This window comes from Oncorhynchus tshawytscha, linkage group LG06 (genome assembly GCF_018296145.1).
Source record: "Oncorhynchus tshawytscha isolate Ot180627B linkage group LG06, Otsh_v2.0, whole genome shotgun sequence".
NCBI classification, from domain to species: Eukaryota; Metazoa; Chordata; class Actinopteri; order Salmoniformes; family Salmonidae; genus Oncorhynchus; species Oncorhynchus tshawytscha.
In genome coordinates this window covers 71,548,490-71,574,931 of record NC_056434.1, presented here as the reverse complement: position 1 = coordinate 71,574,931, position 26,442 = coordinate 71,548,490, and the positions used below count along the sequence as shown (strand labels likewise).

At 42.1% G+C, this 26,442-nt stretch overlaps 1 protein-coding gene across 5 annotated transcripts in view; it reads right to left on the bottom strand.

Moving 5' to 3' along the window:
• The window catches only part of LOC112253027 (protocadherin-15), a 285,586-nt gene that overhangs the window by 79,875 nt on the left and 179,269 nt on the right, over positions 1–26,442 (bottom strand). For 4 of the 5 annotated variants that reach the window (XM_042323590.1, XM_042323591.1, XM_024424883.2 and 1 more), the window contains 4 exons: positions 24,675–24,803; positions 19,192–19,497; positions 16,647–16,877; positions 9,458–9,574 (listed from right to left, as the gene is read on the bottom strand). In XM_042323590.1, coding sequence (XP_042179524.1) covers positions 9,458–9,574; positions 16,647–16,877; positions 19,192–19,497; positions 24,675–24,803 — 783 coding nt within the window. Of the gene's footprint in view, positions 1–5,789; positions 6,742–6,855; positions 6,913–9,457; positions 9,575–16,646; positions 16,878–19,191; positions 19,498–24,674; positions 24,804–26,442 lie in introns of those variants that run through there. The other variant, XM_024424885.2, reaches the window with a different exon arrangement.

Genomic DNA, 26,442 nt, shown 5'->3' with positions numbered 1-26,442 from the left:
ACACAGAACAGTTCATGTCAGAGATTGAATTCCATTTCTGTTCTCCATCCCTGTTTCCCTCATCAGCTCTGCTGTGGAAAGGAGGCACAACTACAGTCCACTTGTTCCTGTGCTTACAGACACAGACAGACAGACAGACAGACAGACAGACAGACAGACAGACAGACAGACAGACAGACAGACAGACAGACAGACAGACAGACAGACAGACAGACAGACAGAGACAGAGACAGACAGACAGGACAATACACATGCACAGAGAGTGCAGGTTAACTATGTTGTGTGAAATGTTCAGATCCACACGGTTGTGATTGACAGGCTCAGAGTGAACCCCAGGGACGTGTACTGTTCCTCTGCTACAAACACCACGGAGGCCCCCTACCCTGGAGGGAACACAGCCAGCAGGAGGTCGTTTCACACCAAGTTCCAGTCCAGTCTACAATTACTGGCTGTTTCTCCAGACCCCCGGGAGGGTATAACGAGCAGATAGATTCGAGAAGCGTCAGATGAGGATTGTGTCTGATGGCTGCAATGTTTTAGATGGACACAATTCACACAAGAGTCAAATATAATGATGCAGACTATAAAAAAAGGCACGTCATTCAATTATATAAAAATCCTTGCCAAAGAGACTGCCAGGGAGAGAAAGGAAAGAGAGGGATACAGACCAGGTTAGAAAATAGACAACAGACCTCAAGACATGATGTAACTATGCTGAGCACTTGTTATAATGAAAAACAACTCCAATCTCAAAAGAAAAGAAAAGAGAGGGAGCATGTGAGGTAGAATACTGACTCACCTACGGGGCTATAAAATATTTAGGTGATTGCACCGCCAATAAACCCACCTTCCTTTGGCATAGGGTTGATGAAGCTGAACCACATTTTTTGGGGGGACAAAATAACCTTGTTCTCTAGCATTTATTAGATTCCAAATGTGTCTTTGCTTTATCGTAATGGCCTTGTTGCCCTATTGACAGAGCGAACGGGAAGCAGTAAAAGTTAGCTGAGTGCGGTGTGAGGCATTACAAAAACCTATACTGATTTCCCCCTGCCCCCCTGTACAGCCTCGCCTGTGATAGGGAAATCCTTTCTGAGTGCAACAGGGTGTCAAAATGATGGTGCTGTATGGTGTAATTTCATTCCTCTGGTTTGCAGCCGGGCAAAAGAAAAAGTATATTCCAGGAAGTAGGTGAAGACAGAGACAGATAAACAGAAGGGTGAGACTGGAACAGTGTGTTGTTTAACATACTTAACAGAAATAATCATCACATTATGACAACTGTGGGAACAGAACAGATGCAACACAATCAGGCAGCTATTTTTACGAAGAGAACATTGGTTCTTGCTGGTAGTGCTGTATTTCACTATGCTGTGTAATAAACAATTGTTTTTTGTGTAATCAGCTGTGATGCCTTAAGCGGTGGAAATCACTGCTCTCTTTAACAGGGGTTCTCAAAGTGGGGTCCGCAGAAGCACTGCATATACACTACACAACCAAAAGTATGTGGACACCCGCTCATCGAACATCTCATTCCAAACTCATGGGCATTAAAGGGGAATGGAAACACTATGATTTAGAACGAAGGCGAACTGTAAATCGTCATATTGGCATTGTTGCGTCACTGTCAGGAGAGAACATTTTGGAACTCACAAAAATGGCTGAATTTACCGAGTCGCTCCGAGTCTGAGAATGAAATAATGTTAGTTAGGGAGCCAATAAACCTACTGAAGACGTTCATGTTTGAGCCGATCGTTGCCCCAGATCAAAGAGTTCGTTCTTGTAGCTGTGACAACAAGGATATGCCACCTGAAACACCTCAGCTAGAGGGTCGGTGTAGGCAAACACAAACTGGTGTGAGTGGGGATGCTGCCAGGTAATGGCTAGAGTAGGAGTGTGTGTGTTGTAGAGAGATGGTGGCAATACAGCACAAAATCCCAGTGGATGGTGGCTGTATTGCATCCAGTCAGAGGTTCCTGTCAATCTGTCTGGATGGTGACTGTATTACATCCAGTCAGAGGTTCCTGTCAATCTGTCTGGATGGTGACTGTATTACATCCAGTCAGAGGTTCCTGTCAATCTGTCTGGATGGTGACTGTATTACATCCAGTCAGAGGTTCCTGTCAATCTGTCTGGATGGTGACTGTATTACATCCAGTCAGAGGTTCCTGTCAATCTGTCTGGATGGTGACTGTATTACATCCAGTCAGAGGTTCCTGTCAATCTGTCTGGATGGTGGCTGTATTACATCCAGTCAGAGGTTCCTGTCAATCTGTCTGGATGGTGACTGTATTACATCCAGTCAGAGGTTCCTGTCAATCTGTCTGGATGGTGGCTGTATTACATCCAGTCAGAGGTTCCTGTCAATCTGTCTTGGTTGCGATGTATTTATTGGATGTGTCGGTGCTCAATATATATAATCAGTATCCAATAAGGATGTTTATCACCAGCGCTGTTTGGCGCGTTGGTAACACATTTACCTTTAGATTAGACGACTAGAGTTCCAATCGCAGACAGCATCATGATTCATGAAATCTCATTCTAACCAATAATGGGGCGTGCTCTTTATAAATACATTGTGTTTTCGTTTCGGTATCAGACTAACTTAGCTTTTTTTTGATTGCAGAGCATATAGGCTGGCAGTTTATCGCCAGCTCACCCTATGGCCACAAGAGAGAATTGGACGATGTCTCTGCTTGTGTTGTTTCTTCCGTAAAGTGTGCATAGCCAGAAGGAAAGGCATTGAGCAAAAGTTAGAATAAAACCAGTTCATTTGGTAAATCTAGCCTAGCGTAAGACATAGACCTAATGCCTGCGCCTTATGTAAAAATATTATTACTTAGCTTGTTCACTATAACAACAGGTTCAAGCGTAACCAGAAAAACTTGCTTTGAAGATAAAACTACTTTCAGTGTGCACTAATCCCATACCCCTGTCGCTAGAGTAGTGCCGTTCTGTACCATCACTCATACATATATCTTTATGTACATATTCTTTATCCCCTTACACTTGTGTGTATAAGACAGTAGTTTTGGAATTGTTAGTTAGATTACTTGTTGGTTATTACTGCATTGTCGGAACTAGAACAAGGCTAATCTGAAAACAAGACTCCCTAAATTTTATCAGCATATCGATTGCGCAACCAGGGGTGGAAAGACCCTGGATCATTGTTACTCTAACTTCCGCGACGCATATAAGGCCCTGCCCCGCCCCCCTTTCGGAAAAGCTGACCACGACTCCATTTTGTTGATCCCTGCCTACAGACAGAAACTAAAACAAGAGGCTCCCACGCTGAGGTCTGTCCAACGCTGGTCCGGCCAAGCTGACTCCAAGACTGCTTCCATCACGTGGACTAGGAGATGTTTCGTATTGCGTCAGACAACAACATTGACAAAAACGCTGATACGGTGAGCGAGTTCATTAGAACGTGTGTTGACGATGTCGTTCCCATAGCAACGATTAAAACATTCCCTAACCAGAAACTGTGGATTGATGGCATTCGTGTGAAACTGAAAGCGCGAACCACTGCTTTTAATCAGGGCAAGGTGTCTGGTAACATGACTGAATACAAACAGTGCAGCTATTCCCTCCGCAAGGCTATCAAACAAGCTAAGCGCCAGTACAGAGACAAAGTAGAATCTCAATTCAACGGCTCAGACACAAGAGGCATGTGGCAGGGTCTACAGTCAATCACGGACTACAGGAAGAAACCCAGCCCAGTCACGGACCAGGATGTCTTGCTCCCAGGCAGACTAAATAACTTTTTGCCCGCTTTGAGGACAATACAGTGCCACTGACACGTCCTGCAACGAAAACATGCAGTCTCTCCTTCACTGCAGCCGAGGTGAGTAAGACATTTAAACGTGTTAACCCTCGCAAGGCTGCAGGCCCAGACGGCATCCCCAGCCGCGCCCTCAGAGCATGCGCAGACCAGCTGGCCGGTGTGTTTACGGACATATTCAATCAATCCCTATACCAGTCTGCTGTTCCCACATGCTTCAAGAGGGCCACCATTGTTCCTGTTCCCAAGAAAGCTAAGGTAACTGAGCTAAACGACTACCGCCCCATAGCACTCACATCCGTCATCATGAAGTGCTTTGAGAGACTAGTCAAGGACCATATCACCTCCACCCTACCTGACACCCTAGACCCACTCCAATTTGCTTACCGCCCAAATAGGTCCACAGACGATGCAATCTCAACCACACTGCACACTGCCCTAACCCATCTGGACAAGAGGAATACCTATGTGAGAATGCTGTTCATCGACTACAGCTCGGCATTCAACACCATAGTACCCTCCAAGCTCGTCATCAAGCTCGAGACCCTGGGTCTCGACCCCGCCCTGTGCAACTGGGTACTGGACTTCCTGACGGGCCGCCCCCAGGTGGTGAGGGTAGGCAACAACATCTCCTCCCCGCTGATCCTCAACACTGGGGCCCCACAAGGGTGCGTTCTGAGCCCTCTCCTGTACTCCCTGTTCACCCACGACTGCGTGGCCACGCACGCCTCCAACTCAATCATCAAGTTTGCGGACGACACAACAGTGGTAGGCTTGATTACCAACAACGACGAGACGGCCTACAGGGAGGAGGTGAGGGCCCTCGGAGTGTGGTGTCAGGAAAATAACCTCACACTCAACGTCAACAAAACTAAGGAGATGATTGTGGACTTCAGGAAACAGCAGAGGGAACACCCCCATCCACATCGATGGAACAGTAGTGGAGAGGGTAGCAAGTTTTAAGTTCCTCGGCATACACATCACAGACAAACTGAATTGGTCCACTCACACAGACAGCATCGTGAGGAAGGCGCAGCAGCGCCTCTTCAACCTCAGGAGGCTGAAGAAATTCGGTATGGCAACTGCACCGCCCTCAACCGTAAGGCTCTCCAGAGGGTAGTGAGGTCTGCACAACGCATCACCGGGGGCAAACTACCTGCCCTCCAGGACACCTACACCACCCGATGCTACAGGAAGGCCATAAAGATCATCAAGGACATCAACCACCCGAGCCACTGCCTGTTCACCCCGCTGTCATCCAGAAGGCGAGGTCAGTACAGGTGCATCAAAGCTGGGACCGAGAGACTGAAAAACAGCTTCTATCTCAAGGCCATCAGACTGTTAAACAGCCACCACTAACATTGAGTGGCTGCTGCCAACACACTGTCAATGACACTGACTCAACTCCAGCCACTTTAATAATGGGAATTGATGGGAAATTATGTAAATATATCACTAGCCACTTTAAACAATGCTACCTTATATAATGTTACTTACCCTACATTATTCATCTCATATGCATACGTAGATACTGTACTCTATATCATCGACTGCATCCTTATGTAATACATGTATCACTAGCCACTTTAACTATGCCACTTGGTTTACATACTCATCTCATATGTATATACTGTACTCGATATCATCTACTGTATCTTGCCTATGCTGCTCTGTACCATCACTCATTCATATATCCTTATGTACATATTCTTTATCCCCTTACACTGTGTATAAGACAGTAGTTTTTTTGGAATTGTTAGTTAGATTACTTGCTCGTTATTACTGCATTGTCGGAACTAGAAGCACAAGCATTTCGCTACACTCGCATTAACATCTGCTAACCATGTGTATGTGACAAATAAAATTTGATTTGATTTGATTTGATTAGAAGCACAAGCATTTCGCTACACTCGCATTAACATCTGCTAACCATGTGTATGTGACAAATAAAATTTGATTTGATTTGATTTAGTGACTTCAACTAGCTTTGGCATCCATCTATTGGAAAGGAATAGTAACTACAATGGGCAGCTAGTCAGAGTCAAAGTAGACATTAATAATATATGCCATTTAGCAGACGCCTTTATCCAAAGCGAACTGGGCACATGGTAGTGGAAACAGATCATAGAAACAAGATTACAATTTTGATGTCATAGATGGTCAGTCTTCGCATCTATAGCTCTGTCTATGAATTTGAGAGTGGTTACATTTCTCCAGCCCAATCCCTTAGCTTTTTACCAAAAGAGGAGCAGGGAGTGCCTTTGTTATTGTTTCTACTGCTGATTGCCACTTTAAGAAGTTAAGATGCAGATTAAATACACACCAAAATATGTTACAGATACTATAAAAATGTCCCATCACTCAGACAGTTAGTGGATACACAGCATCCAGCAGAGCAAACAATCAATCAAATATATTTTACAAAAGCTTTTTTTTACATCAAAATTATAACCACAGTGGTTATAGAGGGTGCAACAGTTCAACACCTCAGGAGCAACTGCTTTTTATTGCTGAGCATTAATAGGTTGAGAGAGAGAGTCGAAACAGCAGAACCGGGACAAGGTAGCACATCCATTGAAACGGGTAAAAAAAAAAAATCGGTGGAGAAACAATTCCACTCCGATTCCCTTTATGGATGGGTGTATCTTTGAATTCGCTGTTGAATGGCCTGCTCCTTCTCCATTTTCGGGACACCATCCCGCTCCCCCAGAGTGATCGATAGTATATCTTAGTTTGCACTGTGATGATTGTGATTCTGCGAGTTCACTGATCTCACTCTCCGTCAGCTCCATCTGTGGCGTATAGGGGCAGGACTCGTTGGTATACTGATGATCGTGAGCTCAATCTAGCTGGGCCCTGAGCTCTTTAGTGATGGTCCCGGTGGACCTCTTCTCCACCGCAGCACAGGAACACTCTGGCACCCAGGGGTCAGTTTGGCATGCTGTACTAACCGTTCTTTCCTGTAGGTAGAAAACAATTAAGGCATTTATTAGGCTATAGTTATATTCAAGAGTCACTGCATATACTTGAAATAGACAATAGCCTTAGACATAACATGTATTTGCATGTACCACCTGCCTCCTGCACAGTCTCCTCCAGGATTAAAACATTTTCAGGGATGAAGACGTCATCTTGAAAAGAAACAAACGTTTTGTTAAGACAACTGAGTTGGCACATCAGTTGGCATTAACAAGCTACCTGTTGTATGCGTTGTCAACACACACACACACACACACACACACACACACACACACACACACACACACACACACACACACACACACACACACACACACTTCAGCAAACATTAGGTATGTCAACTTCCGTCTAGCTAATGAGGTGGAGCTAACAAAACATTACAAAAACAAAATAGGCAACAACATGTATTACAGTACTAGACTATTTGAGGTGGAAGCTAGCTACAGTAACTAACTTTACCTAATAACAGGAGTACACGGATAAACTGTGTTGCAATTTTAGTTGCAGTTGAGTTGCTTGCCAACGTTATTTGCTGGGAGGTGTAACACAAAACACTTCAGACGCAATTAGCTAATTACCTTCAACTAGAGTTGCAACAAAGTTGTCCAGTGTCTAACGCTAGCCTAGTCAACAACAGTCATGACCGCTTAACGTTACCTCTGGGGCTCCATTGCATTGACTTTCGTCGCCTCCTCCGCTCAGTCGTTTTTGATGATGGTCGGTCGGTAACCCCTACACCATAACCCTCTAAATGTCAAACGGAGGCACAAGCAGAGGGCTTCAACGTGGGCCTATGACTCCTCTCCATTTGGAAACTCCCGGTTGCCGCATCGAAAGTGCCCTTCATCTCGAAGTCTGCCTCCGCAAAATGCTGTCTGCAGATCCTGTTCTTCGATTCACTCTCAATACCACAGACAATTTGCTGATTCCTGCCAGTGATGCACTGGCACTGATCGTTACTATGGCAATTTAAAATGGAGCTGACCATAGCTCAAATAAACCTTGTCGGCAATCAAAATACTAAATATAGAGATGTTTTTGTGTTAATGGATTGAAAACATCTCTTTGTTTAGATTTACTTCCCAAAGTGTTCCATTTCCTTTTAATATGGAGATGGTCCCCCCCCAATCTTCTAGCAAGGCTTTCCACTAGATGTTGGAACATTGCTGCGGGGACCTGCTTCCATTCAGCCACAAGAGCATTAGTGAGGTCGGGGACTGATGTTGGGCGATAGACCTGGCTCGCAGTCGGCATTCCAATTCATCCCAAATGTGTTCGATTGGGTTGAGATCAGAGATCTGGGCAGGCCAATCAAGTTCCTCCACACTGTTGTCTACAAACCATTTCTGTATGGACCTCGCTTTGTGCACGTGGCATTGTCATAACGAAACAGGAAAGGGCCTTCCCTAGAAACACAGAATCGTCTAGAATGTCATTGTATGCTGTAGCGTTACGATTTCCCTTTAATTGAACTGAGCGGCCTAGCCTGAACCTTGAAAAGCAGCCCCAGACCATTATTCCTCCTCCACCAAACTTTACAGTTGGCACTATGAATTCAGGTAGGAAGCATTCTCCTGGCATCCGCCAAACCCAGATTCGTCCATCGGACTACCAGCTAGTGATGCATGATTCATCAGATTCATCCTAAGACGGTGCCACGTTGAAAGTCACTGAGCTCTTCATTATGGGCCATTCTACTGCAAATGTTTGTCTATGGAGATTGGCTGCATGCTCGATTTTATACACCTGTCAGCAACGGGTTTAGCTGAAATAGCCGAATCCACTAATTTGAAGGGGTGTAAAAACAGCTGCATTGGACCTTTAAAAAATGTTTGGCCAAGGGATCAGTGGAATAAGTTTCTACAATTTATGTTCTTAACCCTGGGCAACATGGGCCTGGGAGGCTCATAGGGATATTGGTATCTACAGTACTCCACCAAAAATGTAAGCTTTAAAACTGCAGTTCTCTCTGCCTCATGGGAAAATTGTAGAATTTCAGGATATTAATATTAAAGCTGCAACAAGAAAACATATCTCTGCCCCATTATTTCTTGAAAACTGAAAAAGAGGCGGGCCATTAAAATATTCTTTCCCAGGGTCCGTGACCGGGTTCAACTGGCAATGCACTGCCAAGGTCATAGTAAAACCAAAGACAGTACAGAACGAAGAAACGGTTTCTCCAATAGAAATCCCTGATCACACTTGTAGGCGATGTCATGGGAACGTTGCCTATCTAAGCTCATGCGCAGAAGCATGTCATCAGGTGTAACGGTCGTCTTGCACCGAACAGCACATTTGCAGGCCGAAAATGAATATTTTCACGAGGTTGGAGTAATAACATGTTCAACTACTTAAGACATTGACTCTTATCTAGGTTGTGCCTTTAGCTTGAGAAAATGAACAAATAAGGAAGCATTTTTAATTCCTCTCATTGACACTGGCCTGGTCTGCTTGGTCTGTTTCACAAGCGTTCCCGGAAGTATTGTGATGTTGCGCCTCTGGGTTTAGAAACTCCTTGGATGATATTTTTTTATCTAACTTGATTTGTGTTCTAATTATGAGGGGTTCCCTGATGAATTTGCTATGACAAAAGGGGTCCCCGGCCCCAAAAAGTAAAAAAAAACCTTTGTTTTATAAAACCAATACATATTAATCTTTATATGAATCATTAGTCACAGAGAGATCAGTGAAACTCACAGGAGGGTCTTGGTCCTCAGCGAACACAGTGGCGATGACCGTTCCCTTCTCTGCGTTGGGGGCCACCAGGCCCTTGTACAGCGCTTGGCTAAACACCGGAGAGAAGTCATTCATATCCTGTGAATAAAAAGAAAAGGAATAGATACATAAAGTACTGTAGTCTACTATGTGTTAAATTTTACATTTTTGTATCCCCAACACTTAAAAAACAAAAAATAGAAAGTTGGTCCATTTATTTTATACACTGATTGGAACTGCTATCTGCAAGTCTAGCTGACAAAGTTCTGTGGGAGCATTATTATGTGAATTAATGTCACAAGATACTTAATTCCAAATAATGGAAATGTTGAGGAAACCAAGGAAATTGGCCTTTGCAAGATGTGTATGGTCCCAGGCGTTGCTCTAGGACAGTGGTACATATTTCATATCTGATTGTAAACTCATTCGTTTCAAGTTTCACTACATTTATGTTACGTGCACACGTACAGTAAAATGCCTTTCCTGCAAGCTCCCAAACCCAACATTACAGTAATCAATATTAAAGTAGCACTAAAAATAACAAGGTAGAACAAAAACAAAAACTGAACTGTAAACTGTACCGAACGTCAACTTCAACGTATTGAAGAACGATCTGGCCTAAATGGCCATGTACTCTCTAGGTTTCTTCCTTTCTATGGTTTTTCCTAACCTCTGTGCATCTACAATGCTTGCTCTTTGACTTAAATTGAATTATTTTGCTGCTATATAGTTCGCTACATACTTCAGTCAAAAGTAGGGAGGTTGTAAAAAACAAAGTGATCAGCGATCGGATTATCTCCAACCAATCAGAGTATCAAAGCCAATTACGAATGATCAATCCGCAACCGTTCTAGTAAATGGCCCAATCCATTGGTTTCTGAGAACAATCAGAACGGCTAGAATGTTTTTCTGTTCTAGAAATCATCGGGAAAGTACTCAGATTCAGACAATGCGGAGAAGAAATGAACATCCGTGGCTATTATATAATTGGACCATTTTCCTGTCCTGCTAAGCATTCAAAGTGTAACGAGTACTTTTAGGTGTCAGGGAAAAAGTATGGCATAAAAAGTTAAGTTAAGTATAGTTAAGTTTTCTTTAGGAATGAAGTGAAGTAAATGTAAAAGTTGTAAAAAATAAAAATAGTAATGTAAACTACAGATACCCCCCCCCCCAAAAAAAAAATGAAGTAGTACTTGAAAGTATTTTTACTGAAGTACTTTACATCACTGCTCATTTGAAATAATTAACACACTGCCACGTAGGGCTGCCTGATATGGTCAAATAATTTAGGATTTATTTTTAACCAAATGTTGCAATTGCAAATTGACTTAGAATTAGAGCAAAACTGTAGTAATCATGGAAATAGAATGACTATTCTAATTCTATAGTTAGAATATAATAGTGTGCACTTTGAATAGTGTTGTTTGAGATGACAATGAATTAAAATGCCAGGGAGGAGTTATTGTGACAGGGTAGGAACTAAAGTGTTGATAGGTGTTTTCTAGGGGACCCTATAATCATATAATTCTTCATGTAGCTAACGTATTCTTGCTTTGCATATTCCTCATTGATTTAGAAGATACTGTTGCACAAACAACATGCTGATTTAGGTCTACACCATCACTGGTATCAGGCTGTATTAGCTCTTACTCAGTACATTCATTAGTTAGGTAGCTAGCTATTAGCATTAGCGGCTAACAATTAGCGTCTCACAAGATTTTGGGCAACATGCTAAGAAAAGACAAACTAGCTGTTTGCTGATGTATGAAACACAAGCTAATAGTGTCATTATAGAACGCTAGTGGATTTATATTAAGAAGCAATGTGAAAACAGCATTGTTGTTATCAACATTGTTGCATGTGCTGCATTGATCATGCAGACCAAACACAAGTGTCTTGTGGTTGAGGACCATCAAATGTGCTCCTTGAGTGAAAGGGGGCGGGGCGTGCCTAGGTCTGTGTGGAAAGTGGCACGGAGAGAAAGAGCGGAGAGAGATCACTCAAGTAGCGAAGTAAACTAGAAAAATTGACATTACACATTTAACAAACCAAACATTCAAATACCGGTATAGAAGGTAAAGTAAATCCCCAAACCGGTCCCTGCATCAATACCGGTATATCATAAAATACGGTATCCCGCCCAGCCCAACACCTACCCATAATATGGACTTGGCTTTTGCAACTGTACTTGAAATTTTTCGGACTGACTGACCTTCATGTCTTAAAGTAATGATGGATTGTCGTTTCTCTTTGCTTATTTGAGCTGTTCTTGCCAGTGACAGTTCTAGACCATTTCAACTGGGGGGGGCCAAGCTGGGGCCGGTTGTACTGTTAGAGGGGCCAGTTATATTAGACGTTATTGTTGTCATCGTTTTCTTCAGGCATTAGCAGGCAAAAGACCATGTTCATAATCATCATTGCCACTGTCTAATAACGGATGTAAAAATAGAATGATAGCAAAAATTTGTTGTATAAAAATTATTTCATACTCCACATTTAGGGGGCCACAAGGGGTCACACTGCCCCCCCAGAACCGCCACTGGTTCTTGCCATAATATAGACCAACCCTACCTTGTCACAACACAACTGATTGGCTCAAACGCATTAAGTAGGAAAGAAATTCCACAAATTAACTTTTAACAAGGCACACCTGTTAATTTAGATGCATTCCAGGTGACTACCTCATGAAGCTGGTTGAGAGAATGCCAAGAGTGTGCAAAGGTGTCATCAAGGCAAAGGGAGGCTACTTTTATCAATTTCAAATATAATATATATTTTGATTTGTTTCACACCTTTTTGGTTACTACATGATTCCATATGTTATTTCACAGTTTTGATGTCTTCACTATTGTTCTATAATGTAGAAAATAGTTAAACTAAAGACAAACCCTTTAATGAGTAGGTGTGTGCAAACTTTTGACTGGTACTGTATATTTGCAAACATTTCTAAAAACCTGTGTTCCTTTTGTCAATATGGGATACTGTGTGTAGATTGATGAGGAAAAATAATAATTGAATCAATTTCAGAATAAGAATGTAACGTCACAAAATGTGGAAAAAGTCAAGGGGTCTGAATATTTTCCCGAATGCACTGTACATATACAATTAAAGATCTTGAACAACACATTGATTCATATGATATAACGACATTTCTGATGATATGGTTGAAGTGGGCCGGTGCTGACCGGCAGAGAGAAGAGCCTTTGACACAAGTGCCCTTGAACAAACCATCTGATTTAACCATACCTAGAGGATCTTAATGTGAAAGGAAAAGACTCATTCACAGACACGTGTCCAGTCCATCTATATGCAGCTTGTGTTCTGTTGAGCTGACAAACAGTGATTCAGTGCTTCTGCTTTCAATAACAAAGTCTTGCCATGGTGTTGTCCTCTGTTTGTAGAGGTGGAGAATACACACACACACACACACACACACACACACACACACACACACACACACGCTCTATCAGCTTCTACCATGTGTTTTCAGAAAGGGCGAGAAACGTTTGTGAGTTACACACACACAAGTACGCTCTATCAGCTTCTACCATGTGTTTTCAGAAAGGGCGAGAAAAGAGGGAAACGTTTGTGAGTTACACACACACACACACACAAGCACGCTCTATCAGCTTCTACCGTGTGTTTTCAGAAAGGGCGAGAAAAGAGGGAAACGTTTGCGAGTTTATTTCTCAACCCAAGGACACAGGTAGACTACACAATCTCACCGCGAGGTCTTCCATGGAAACTAAACCTTTCTAAAAACAAACACAAGAACAAATTAAACGCAAAATACTTAAAAAGCCTCAGCAGGTGTAATATGGAGAGAGGAAGGAAGGAATGGCATTGTGCCTCCTCCATCTCCACTCCTAGGAACCCAGTGTGAATACATTCGTCCCGCCTTAATCCATGCTGGCCCTATAAAAAAGCTGCCAGCAGGATGTGATCCTATCAAACACTGTTCCTGGGTGACTACAAGGAAACTGCATCAAACTGTCCTTATCGAAGGACAAACTCACTCTACAGCTAGGATGGGCCTGCAGAGGAACAACATGAAGGACCAAGCTTCCCTTGCCATCCTGGCAGTATTGTGAATGCAGAGTGGAAGTCAGCGGATCTGCCATCGGGCTAAATAAAACCCACATACACCCTGAAAAAGCAAATGCACTGTTTTCTATCCAACTCAGTGGGTGAAGTGTGAGACCAGGGGATGTTCTATATCATGAATATAGTCACAGTTAAAAGGTGTTGTTACGCATGCACACACTCACGTACACACACACACATACACACAAACAGAGCGAGGCACAGTGTGCCAAAACAGGAGGCGTTTAATCCCTTAGTTTCGATTGAGCGGCTAATCTCATGAAAGGTTGGAAAGGGAACGCATGCGTCTGGAAATCCTCACATAATTGCAGTCACAAAGCTAATGAGTCATTCAGCCCTGGAATAGCACCGGGCTAACACGACCGCTAGAAAGCCACACTGGCTTTGGATATGTGCTCAGCCTTGGATCAGCCATAACAAAAACACAATCAGGACTGCAATATAAGTGTCTCCTAGCTGGCCTATCTGAATGATGCCATCAATAAATTGAGTTCACAGCATATACAGTGGGGCAAAAAAGTATTTAGTCAGCCACCAATTGTGCAAGTTCTCCCACTTAAAAAGATGAGAGGCCTGTAATTTTCATCATAGGTACACTTCAACTATGACAGACAAAATTAGAAAAAAATTGTTTTTTTTAAAACCCCACCATAATTTGCAAATAAATTCATAAAAAATCCTACAATGTGATTTTCTGGATTTTTTTCTCTCATTTTGTCTGTCATAGTTGAAGTGTACCTATGATGAAAATTACAGGCCTCTCTCATCTTTTTAAGTGGGAGAACTTGCACAATTGGTGGCTGATCACATCACCTCTTGAAGAGCATAGTCAGAACTATAAATCACCGATTATTCCTTGCAAAAACATTGCGCATATTTAGCTCTATCATCAGAGTTATGCAGCAAGTAACTACATGCTTTTAATGATCAGTAAGCATCAATTGATCGTGTAATTTAACGGGCAAAGTACTCTAGCTCTACATGAATAGCAGTCATGGTATTATGTCATTATATACTGTGAACTCAATTTAATGATCACCTCATTCAGATAGGCCAGCTAAGAGACTTTTGAATTGCAGTCCTGATTGTGTCTTTGTTATGGCTGATCCAAGGCTGAGCACATATCCAGAGCCACTCTGCCTGCTGCCCTTAGACTTCACATCACTTATTTAACAATCACTTGAAAATGGCACGTACGTCAAATTGAACGCTCGCCACCGTAGTGTGACATTTTATTGATAACGACCTATATCTCGTCTAAAGATAACTGTAACTACTGCTCCTGGCACTGAAACAGTATTGCTTTGTTGCCTTTTGCCAGTACTACTTCTGCCTGGAGACCATGAGGTGAAAGGATTTGGAAACATAAAGTGTTTATTCATCCTAATCAAAGGAGTTTACTAACTCCAGCACACCTTCCTCAGTAACTGCAGAGCAGGAGACACACAGTGAATAAAGCGTTATCGCGACTATGACTATCACTTCTACAGTGCTGGTTCTATGGATCCTTCACCATCACTGATGGTCCTTAGGGACTATGATGGTACATACTATTGCGAAATGTAAAGCAACAAGTGCTTTTTCCTTGATGAGGGCTATAACTCGTTTATACTTCAAGCACTAGCCTACTTGTCACCACCATGAGTGGAAACAAGTGAGAGTGAAGTAACAGGGACAATGTTTTTCACCAAGTAAATGTACACATACTCAGAATTGTAGAAGGTGATATGGTGCTGCTAGTGATAGACACATTTAGAGACAGACAACGTAGTTTAAACAAAGTTTACATACATTATACACAACAAGGTAGAGTGAGTATAGCTATAACAGAATGAGCTAATATACAGTGTTTATACAGTTGATATACAGCAAATGTACAAACTGACGGAGGCGCAACTCAATATTAGGGAGGTGTTCCTAATGTTTGGTATACTCAGTGTGTCTAAATGCAGAGAAATGGACAGAGTGCAATGCATTATAGTGCAGTTATTTTGTGTACAGTTCAGAGATGTCTTGATGCGTGTGCAGCATAGAGTGCATATTCCTTTAGTCTCTATAGGCCAGATGGCCAGTTGGTGAGGGCCACTATTCAGGTGATGGGAGGTTTTGACCTGAACCGCCTGCCAGAGGTGAATTTTTGGAGGAGGGAGTGACCGGGGTTGGAAGGGTCACCCTGAGCCGATGACCCTTTCTGTAGACAGGACAATGCATTGCAGTTTACCCTTGCAGGGGCAGACCCAAACAAGATGGTGATGGAGGAGGTGAGGATTGACTCAACGATTGATGGGTAAAACAGGATCAAGATTGAATGGGAGATGTTAAATTTTGTTTTTAGCTGCGGCAAGTAGTACATCCGCTGGTGTGCCTTATTGGTGACCGCTGTGATGTTAACCTCCCACTTGAGGTTGTGGGAGATGATGGTCCCCAGGAATTTGAATGATTCAGCAATGCTACAGTAACAGCTGAGCCATCAATCTCAAGGGGGAGAGATGGTGAGGAGCATTTTCTGAAGTCAACTACCATTTCCACAGTTTTGTCTGTGTTGTATTCCAGTTTATTGCGACTGCACCAGGCCATTAGCCGGTCGACCTCTCCACGTTGGTGATGAGACCGAGCAGAGTAGTGTCATATGTAAACTTGAGTAGTTTGACAGATGCGTTGTTGGAGGTGCAGTCATTGATGTAGAATGAGTAGATTAGAGGTGAGAGCACGCATCCTTGCAGCATTCCGGTGCTAAGGGATAAAGAGTCCGAAAGGTGTTTTCCCAGCTTCACATGTTGCGTCCTGTTGGTCAGGAAGTCAGTGATCCACTGACAGATGGAGCTGGACACGTTCAGCTGGGAGAGTTTGTATTGTAGCAGTTATGGGTATTGAACGCAGAGATAAAGTCCACAAACAATATCTTTGCATATGTCTATGGGTTATCGAGGTGCTTAAGGATGTAGTATAGGCCCCTGTTAACAACATAGTCCACAGACCTGTTAACTCTGTAGGCGAACTGCAGTGGGTCACACAGTGGGAGGGGGGAGTGAATACACAGTGAATACAGAGCTTCAGCTGGTCTTACCGTGATCCGAACAGTGACGGTGGCCTCGCCGGGGGGCATTGTCCCTGCCTGGTCCACGGCCTCCACCTGGAAGGTATAGTTGGTCCCCATGCCCATACTAGCCAGGTCCTCAAAGTCCAGCGTCTGCAGGACCAACAGCTCGCCCGAGATCGGGTTCACTGAGAAAAGCTTCCTGGCCTCCGCAGATTTGATACGGTATGTTACGTTAGAGAACAGGTCTGCATCCACCGCCTGTGACAGAGGGAGAGAGAGGGATGAGAGACAGACAGACAGACAGACAGACAGACAGACAGACAGACAGACAGACAGACAGACAGACAGACAGACAGACAGACAGACAGACAGACAGACAGACAGACAGACAGACAGACAGACAGACAGACAGACAGACAGACAGACAGACAGACAGACAGACAGGGATGGAGGGACTGAAATCGCAATGAAATGAGAAATGGTATAGGTGTGAATGCTAATTTGTTTAAACAGTGTAAAGTGCTTCTACTATGTAGAAATGAAATACAATTAATGCAGGCACTGATCAAATGAATCCAAAGGAAATTGTTTAGTTGGCCCTTTATAAGTAAAATTATTAAGATCAAAGGAGGAGTTATGCTAGCGGCAGAGAAATATGATTATAGAAATGCATGTACACAAACACACACACACACAAACACAGCAACCAAAATCCTGATTAGAAAAGATATCCAACCGACACCTGAGAATAAAAAGTCAATGCGATCTGTGGGAGTGAGAATCTTTCAGGTGGAAGGCTTTGATGTGGAGATGTGACGGAAGTAACAATATACAACAATATAAAAAGATAAAATACATTTATAAATAAATAGAAAAGAGAACACATATAATCCCTCCAGAGGAGAGAGGCGGGGATCAGAGATTCATCTGCCTGCAATGGCTGTCTGTCACTGGGCCTTCTTTACAGACAGGTGTCACTCCCACTACCAACCCCATCCCTGTCTGCTTCTGTTCTGGCTGAAGATGTTGTTCGTTTTTCTTGGGAGATTAGTGTTGTCACGGTTGCAGGTGTCAGTCACTCATCCACTCCCCCCTCCCTTGCATTATTCCCTTGTGATTTGAGTAATATGTCACTCAGAATAGGTCTACAATTACTTCCCCTCTGCCCTGGCTTTGCTTTGGTGCTCGCTTGGGTATTCCCATGGTTCTCTTCCTCAGCACACACTACAAGAGGATATGTTTGACAGTAGGGCTGCACGATTAATCAAATTCAGATTGAAATTGCGATAATGATAGGTCAATATTCATATCGCAAGAGGCTGCGAATATCTATTTGAGTTAATACAACAAAAACTAGACTACGGCCCTCCTACAATGAGATCCGCTAGACTCCATTCATTCCCTCCCTACATGCATAGAGGATGCTGACCAATCACATTTGCATTACATGCACATGCTGGCCAATCACAAGTGTCCCCGCTTAGAGGGTGCAGTTAGATGCTGGTGAGGAGAGGAAGGGCTGAGTGCTGCTAGTGCTAACGAAAAAACATCCCGCAGACAAATAAGAATATATCACATAGCCAAAGACATGATTCCTATTTGCAGAGTCAACAAAGATGGCGTCAAGAAGATGATTAACAAGCTGGACAGGAGATACAAGATTCCATCTCGTACATATGTCTCCCAAGTCACAATCCCAACACTGTATAGCAAAATTAAGGGAGAAGTTGAAACAGAGCTCACACATGTTGATTATTACTTGACTACAACATACATTTGGAAGTAGAACAGCCGAGCCCTAAATTAGTTTGACAGTACACTATATTGATGAGATGTTTCAACTGGATTGGTCGGTGCTTGGAAACATCATAGGCCAGAAGATCACACAGGATAAAACATTGCTCTGGGTTTGTGTGAAACTTTAATTGCCTGGGTCGCAATTGAAAATCGCAATTCATAATCGCAATATCCGTCAAAAAAAAGGCACAATTATACATTTTGTCCAAATCGTGCAGCCCTACTTGACAGTGTCGAATCTACCTGAGACACCTTCCATCAAGTTCCAAGGCGCTCAGGGTTTATCAAGCATTACATTATCGTTTGTCAAGAGAGGGATTTTTTTTTTTACCCCTTAAGCCTGATTCAGAGCTTTGATGAGAAACTGGCTTTTGGTCTTACTCCATTTGAGACTTAAGACACCCAGAGAGTTCTTACAGACCAGACTCCTCAGATAGTAAAATATAAGTGTTTTACCCTCCATTGTGTGTGTGAAACACTAAAGAGCCTGGAAGCTTATGGCAGTTGAAATGGAGGCCAAATCGCCTGATAGCTGTAGACGCTTTGACGTTAAATGATGTTAAAGGGGGCATTTAATCGTCAAGCTGTTTGAAGCCGTTACATTTCTGTGCAAGGCCTGGCAGAGAGAGGGAGCGAAACCACAGATCCCCCTCCCCCACATCCACACTTACACTGAGTATCAGAACCACAATGCTCATTAATCACACAAATACTCAGTGTAGCTGTAGGACGCACACGAAGGCATGTGCACACGCACACACAAACACACACTTACACTGAGGCGCAGCACCACGGTACCCACAGGGCTGTTCTCTGGAACATTGACCACGTAGGTCTTCTGGGAAAACTCTGGGCTGTTGTCATCGATGTCTGTCACCTGGACAGAGAGGGTGAAGCTGGTCCTGCGGGGGTCCACCGCTCCGTCTGAGGCCTCCACTATGAGGTCATACTGACTCCTGACCTCTCGGTCCAGAGGCACCACGGTGGATATGTTGCCGTTCTCAGTGATGGTGAAAAGACCTGGGTGGTTGACTATCTTGTAGCGCACCAGACCATTATCCCCTGCATCTGGATCTGTGGCCTGCAGTGGAGGAGGAAAACATAGTAGATTCAATTTGTGGAGTGAGGAAGAGAAACAGGCAAATAATGGAAATACTTAAGCAGTAAGGTACAAGGGGTTGTGCTCTATCATGAATACATATAGTCACAGTTAAAAACGCACACACCTCAAAATTAGTACTGTACATCTAAAAATTACTTAACTGACATGGTTCTCATTCAAACCCAGTGTTCATTTCAATCTCATTTTCTCTTCACATTGAGATTAGTGTCTCTGTCACAGACTCATGACTAATCTTCAGCAAGTTCAAAAGTCCAGAAGCCTCTTCCGTAAAAGTCTGATTTTCAACAAAGGGAATTCCTTGAATGCTAAATCACGTTCCAGAAACGTACACTTCATTCTTTATTCAGCAAAAAAGAAGGAAAGGTTGAAAAACCCCGGAACAGGGTACATTTTGAGGATCCTTCAGGGTAGACAGAAAGTTAGTTGATTCACAAATTCTAAATCCCTCATGAGTATGCCAGCGTGTGCCAGTGTGTGCTATCTTGTGTGTGTGTGTGTGTGTGAACCTGACTGCATGATTTTTGTGTGTAAAGAGCAGGCACTAATTCCTTTCTGTTGTAATCATGGTAACAAGGAAAGAGAGAGAGGGAGTGAGAGAAATAGAGAGCGAGAGAAGTGGGGAAGGCTTTGAAATCTGACCCTGCTCCTGACTGAGTTCTTGATCTCGGCTATGAAAGGACAGAGTAGCACAGAGAGTAAAAAAGGGAAAATTAAAAAGGGAGAGGGCTTAGATGGAGTAAGGGTGCTTTACCCTAATTTTGTATTACACAGAAAGCCAGATAGATGCTCAAAGCCAAGGCTAAAGATTGAGCCCTGACGTTAGGCCTTTAGAAAACAGAAGAACAACATGTCAATTGAAATGTGCAAACATTACTGTGCAATGAGTTGACATCATTATGAACCTCACTGCTCACAGGCTTAATTCCTTTAATACATACTAAATGGATCAATTAATAATTAGGAATATTTTAACAGCCTGCCATGGACTAGAAACACACACAAGCTCACTTTAGCACCGCAGGGTTGATTACCGGCTGTTTTTTATGAACTTAAGGTAGCCGAGCATTCATTGTCTCTCAGATCCATTAAAAGTTCATTAGGCTGTGTTTACACAGGCAGTCAATTTCTGATATTTTGCACAATTATGGGCAAAAGAGCTGATCTGATTTGTCAAAACACCAAAAAGATCAGAATTGGGCTGCCTGTGCAAACGCAGCCTTAGACCTGCCACATGAAAAAACTGCTACGACTCGGCTAGTGTGGAAACTTCACTTTTGTGTATGCTAGGTGAGTGTGGATAAGTATAGAATCTACACTATGTGGATGCATAAATTCCTTTTGGCTAATACCTGATACAAAAAGGTAGGCCTACATACAGTATGCATGCTTGTGAATGACAAAGAAACTAACAATGTAATTATCGTCACGTCATTACGTTATCAAATCATATCCAATTTTATTTCTCACATACACATGGTTAGCAGATGTTAATGTGAGTGTAGCGAAATGCTTGTGCTTCTAGTTCCGACAATGTAGTAATAAACAATGAATGAGTGATGGTACAGAACAGCATAGGCAAGATGCAGTAGATGGTATCGAGTACAGTATATACATATGAGATGAGTAATGTAGGGTATGTAAACATTATATTAAGTGGCATTGTTTGTGGTTAGAGCGTTGGACTAGTAACCAAAAGGTTGCAAGTTCTAATCCCCAAGCTGACAAGGTACAAATCTGTCGTTCTGCCCCTGAACAGGCAGTTAACCCACTGTTCCTAGGCCGTCATTGAAAATAAGAATTTGTTCTTAACTGACTTGCCTAGTAAAATAAAGGTAAAATTAAAAAATTAAAAATTAAATGCAGTTCTAAGAAAGAAATGTTGAATACTCGTTTCTGATTGGCTTTAAGGGCATTCTAGAGTGTGCACTATTTCTCAGTAATGCACGGCAATAACAACAGTTATGAAGTAGTTCCAACAAAAACATACCAGTCGTTAGTCCAATTTGCCTGGTTGCTAGTCAAACACTTTGGTTGCTAATTCTACTCATTTCTAATTGGCTCGAAGGGCATTCTAGAGTGTGCATCATTTTTCAGAGGGCGCCATAAAATTCAGATTGTTTAAGTATCTTAATGCTAACCCTAAGGCGTGTAAGGCAGGGGTCTTCAAACAGGGATGTGCGAAAATATCTCTAAAAATAAAAGTGGATTACAGTTTGTAACCAGCTAAACTAGCAGAAATGTGTTTAGAGTTACCTTTCTAGCAGATAGGCTACGTTAGAGTTTACACTTCCTCTTCAGTTATAACTGTGGGATGGTCATCTACCAAATCTATGCATTTTTATATCTTGATTACTTCCTTTCCATTACCATTCACCTGGTGATAATACAAGACATGAAAACATGCTGTTTCGGGAGTCTTCCAGTCACTGCACTAACGCTAGTTAGCAATGGCTCACGAAACTACCTTCAAATTTCACAACTACATAAATTGTATCCATGAGTTCATCTGACAAAGGGCTTAATTGTCAAAATCCCACACCATCCCTTAAATATACTTAAATAATACAGTATGCAGTGCAACACCCATGCATAAGTGTCATCTGCCATCAGCTTAAGGGTCAAGTACTGCACTTCAATGCCATTTTATGGTGGATAGAGTTGAGTGATGTTTACAGACCCACATAAAAAGGGACTGCCATTCAAGATAGTATTGAGATATGAGTCATATGTGAAGACTAGACTTCAAGTTGAGAAGTACTGCCGATTTTCATTATTCAACTCTAACCAGTATTGCAGGATCCATTTTCTTCCTGGTAAATTACTGATTTTCATTGATTGTAAGTAGAGTCCTCTCACTTGGTGTCCCAGGACTGAGTCAGTCCCTGATTACAGCAGATGGATGACAACCAGCGTTGTGGAACTCAATGGCTGGACTTCAATACCACATGGAGAAGTTTTATTAGTATTACAAATGCACCAATGAATGTGTTTTGTATTCTGTTGATACATGTACTCTATCAATCTCTGTGCCATAATGTGGTCTATGGGAGTAACTCAAAATACATTTAAATCAATAAGAGAGATGTGGGAACTTCAAAGTGAGAGACAAGTCTTGGTGTTCTTGGGTTGGTGAATGTGTGTCATCAGGATGAAACAAACATAGTAACTCAAATTGAGGAGCTTCAGTTTCCATAAAGGATGTTGGAATTACCCTTATCTCCTTTCCAACATTAACAAATGTGTGAATCGTCATCACAATTCAGTAGGAGTATGAACTACCTATCATATCCCTCAGCAGAACAGTAATCATTCAATAGATTAAATGAATGAAGAAAACAATTATGGAAGTTTGTATTTCTTCTTGGTCTGGATGCAACATGGTCTTGACTAGACAAATAGTATATTTATTTTTGAGCATTTGTTGTTACCGTTTCTCGGAATGGACACTAACCCCATGATCCAAACACAACTAAACGTGCAACAAGGTGGACAAGTAAGAGTTTCCACTTGATTGCAGTCAAGCAGGGCCCTCACAAGAGGCCACATTAACAAAGTTAGCTGGCCCATCCATCAGTGTACTTTGGGTAATTAACAATCCATGTATTCCATTATAAGTAATTAAATGAAGAGGTAACAATGGATCATTGACAGCTTGTTTTAATTGCTAGATTTATACTCAGATAAAGGGACAAACTATAGATATAGCAATAATCACTTCTCTATATAATCACTTCATTGTCTTCTCTATTGTACTTTAAATACACTTCATGAAATATTTTCTTTAGCTTTTTCCAGACATTTTTTGTATAAATGTTTATTAAATGATAAGCATATGATACATTTGTAAATAAAACCACTCTTACAATTAATGGGAAATTCTGGCACTGTTGAACCTCATTTTCATCATCTCCATTACCATACCAGTGTCTACATGTGTTAAAAAGCCATGCAACATTCTGATATACACCACCACTGGTAGCAGCCTGTATTAGAGCTAATGTTTGCTTTGCCCTAGCTAGTGCATTTAGCTAAAGGGCCTTTAACTAGCCAGCTAGCTAGTTAGCGATTAGCATTAGCGATTAGCTTTAGGCACATGCCAGCTTCCTTAGACTAACTAACTCGCGTTTTGCAAAGAGTAAGATACACAAACTAATATTATGATAAATGAAACTTGGAATCATTTTTTGAAGAAATGTGGAAAACAGTATCGTTGTTGCTTTGGAAGAATCTGTCGAGTGAATTCTGAGAGAAACAGGCACAGCGTGGAAGAACTGTCTGTGTGCTGCCCGCCCATTGAGTGACAGAGGGCGGGGCTTTAGCCTGTCTTGTTTAAACAATGTAGAGAAGAGTTTTGCGGAGAAATACTGTTATGCATTGACTTTTTTCTATGATTTTTTTGGGGTGGATCGGTCGCCCGTTGCTCCCAAAATAAAACTCCCAAGTCGCTCAGCAAAATATTTGGTCGCACTTTAGAGCCCTGGCTGGAGATTGAAAAGTGGGGGAATTGCCCATTATCTCTTCATGAGCTACCACTATCGGAGCACAGCTCAAACCAAAGTTCTGGCATTACTAGGGCAAAGTAATAATTTTGATCTCAATTAAAAAATATATTTGGATCTTTCATCAAGGCATTGTATTCTAGTCAATTAGAACATGTCCCTAAATCCACCTAATCAAAGCAAGACAAGGAGGTAACAAAACAAACGCTGCGCTGTGGTCCTTGAATCGCGCCACCACGCACGCTCACACAAAAACTCTGGAAGAATTATTCTCTGATTATTTCCCAGTCCAATTAATCTAAAACAGTAATTAGAAAAACCCTTGCTGAACTGAACCAGTCAAAAGGGACATCACTTTGGGTGAAAGATCAGCCAATCGAGACCGGCCGTGTTGAAGTTATGCCACATGCGTTAGCTGTGGACACCGGTGGGACTTTTGGAGTAGCTGGGAATGGTGAAAATACAAAAATACCTGCTCAGAAAAGCCGCGCCAGGCAGGAATGTGGAAAGAAAGGAAATACCAGGACATGGCAGGTGAAAGGAATGTTATTTTTTAAATGTTGTATTCATGCTCAAGGTGAACTCTAACAACATACTACTTACTACACTGTGTGCATCTTTAACCCATATGCTTACCGTGACTTGACCCACAAACACGTTGGCCTTCTCCTCCTGGACAGTGAGGTTCCTGGGCAGGGTCAGGTCAAATTTAGGGTCGTTATCATTTACATCAGTCACCACTATGTTCACTGTGGTGGTGGAGGTCTGGAAACAAAGACAGAGAGAAAAAAAACAAGTTGATCGTGTGTGTATATGCGCACGAACCTGCATGCATGTGTCTGTGTACGCGCACAAGCAGACAGACATACTTATTTGCGGTAGATTGGAAAGCTTTGAAAGAAATCAAAACTAAATTCTAAAACTTAAAGACATTCTGTATGATGATACAGTGTAAATAATTCAATGACAATTTGCAAAACAAAAGCCAAAGCAGCAGGGAATCAAATATTTTCAAAAGAATTGGGAAAATAATTTATCTGAAGCAGACTTACAGAACAGCACCTGTGATGACTAGGCAAATACAAATATACTCTACTAATGAATACATAATTTAATGAAGTCAATGCTGAGACATTACATCAAATAGTTACTGAAACTAACTCACACAGACTTCATCTTCACGGAAAATGCAGAGAATACAATATTACTAATGCAACAAAGGCTGTTAGCATTCCTACAGTATCTTTGTGGATATACTGTACAGTGTGCAATTATTATCACATAATATTAACTGTTTGAGGACATGGCTGTAGGACATGGCAGTCCCTTCAATAGAGGAGGAGGATCCTCTGTATCCCAATGCTGCTAATAATATATGATATGGGAAGTCACAGTGTACCAATATAGTGCTGTTAACCTTCAAACAATGACACCAGTATACAACCCTCCAAGGCCCTCATATAAATCACTGGGAAAGATAGCTGAATATGCACAACATATAATCCCATCATGCATTGAGGCAATGCTGTGCTTACACAATGGCGCAAAATGGCCTCCTTGGGGAGGAAAGGAAAGGATACAATGTAAAACAAATAATTCCCGGGAGGTAGGCATCCTCCTCGCCTCATAAAGCATTTCAGATATAGGGGAGGAGAGAAGTGACCTGGTTAATGTCAACTTAATTTCTACATAGTGTACAGGGAACATCTTCGATATTGTTTCCTCTTTTTACACCCATAATCACCTTTTTTCTCAAAGATTGTCCACATACAGCTACAGCACCCCCCTGTACAATATCAGATGCCAGTCCATTTCTCTCTGTGAGAGGTCGAAGCTTTACAACATCATAACATGTCATCTGTCTCTGTGAGAGGTCGAAGCTTTACAACATCATAGCATGTCATCTGTCTCTGTGAGAGGTTGAAGCTTTACAACATCATAACATGTCATCTGTCTCTGTGAGAGGTCGAAGCTTTACAACATCATAACATGTCATCTGTCTCTGTGAGAGGTTGAAGCTTTACAACATCATAGCATGTCATCTCTCTGTGAGAGGTCGAAGCTTTATAACATAACATGTCATCTGTCTCTATGAGAGCTCGAAGCTTTATAACATGTCATCTCTCTCAGAGAGGTCGAAGCTTTATAACATAACATGTCATCTGTCTCTATGAGAGCTCGAAGCTTTATAACATGTCATCTCTCTCAGAGAGGTCGAAGCTTTATAACATAACATGTCATCTGTCTCTATGAGAGCTCGAAGCTTTATAACATAACATGTCATCTGTCTCTGTGAGAGCTCGAAGCTTTACAACATAACATGTCATCTCTCTCAGAGAGGTTGCATTTCAAGAAAAAAAAAGAGAACAGAGAAGAAAATAATAGCTACAGTGGCAAGAAAAAG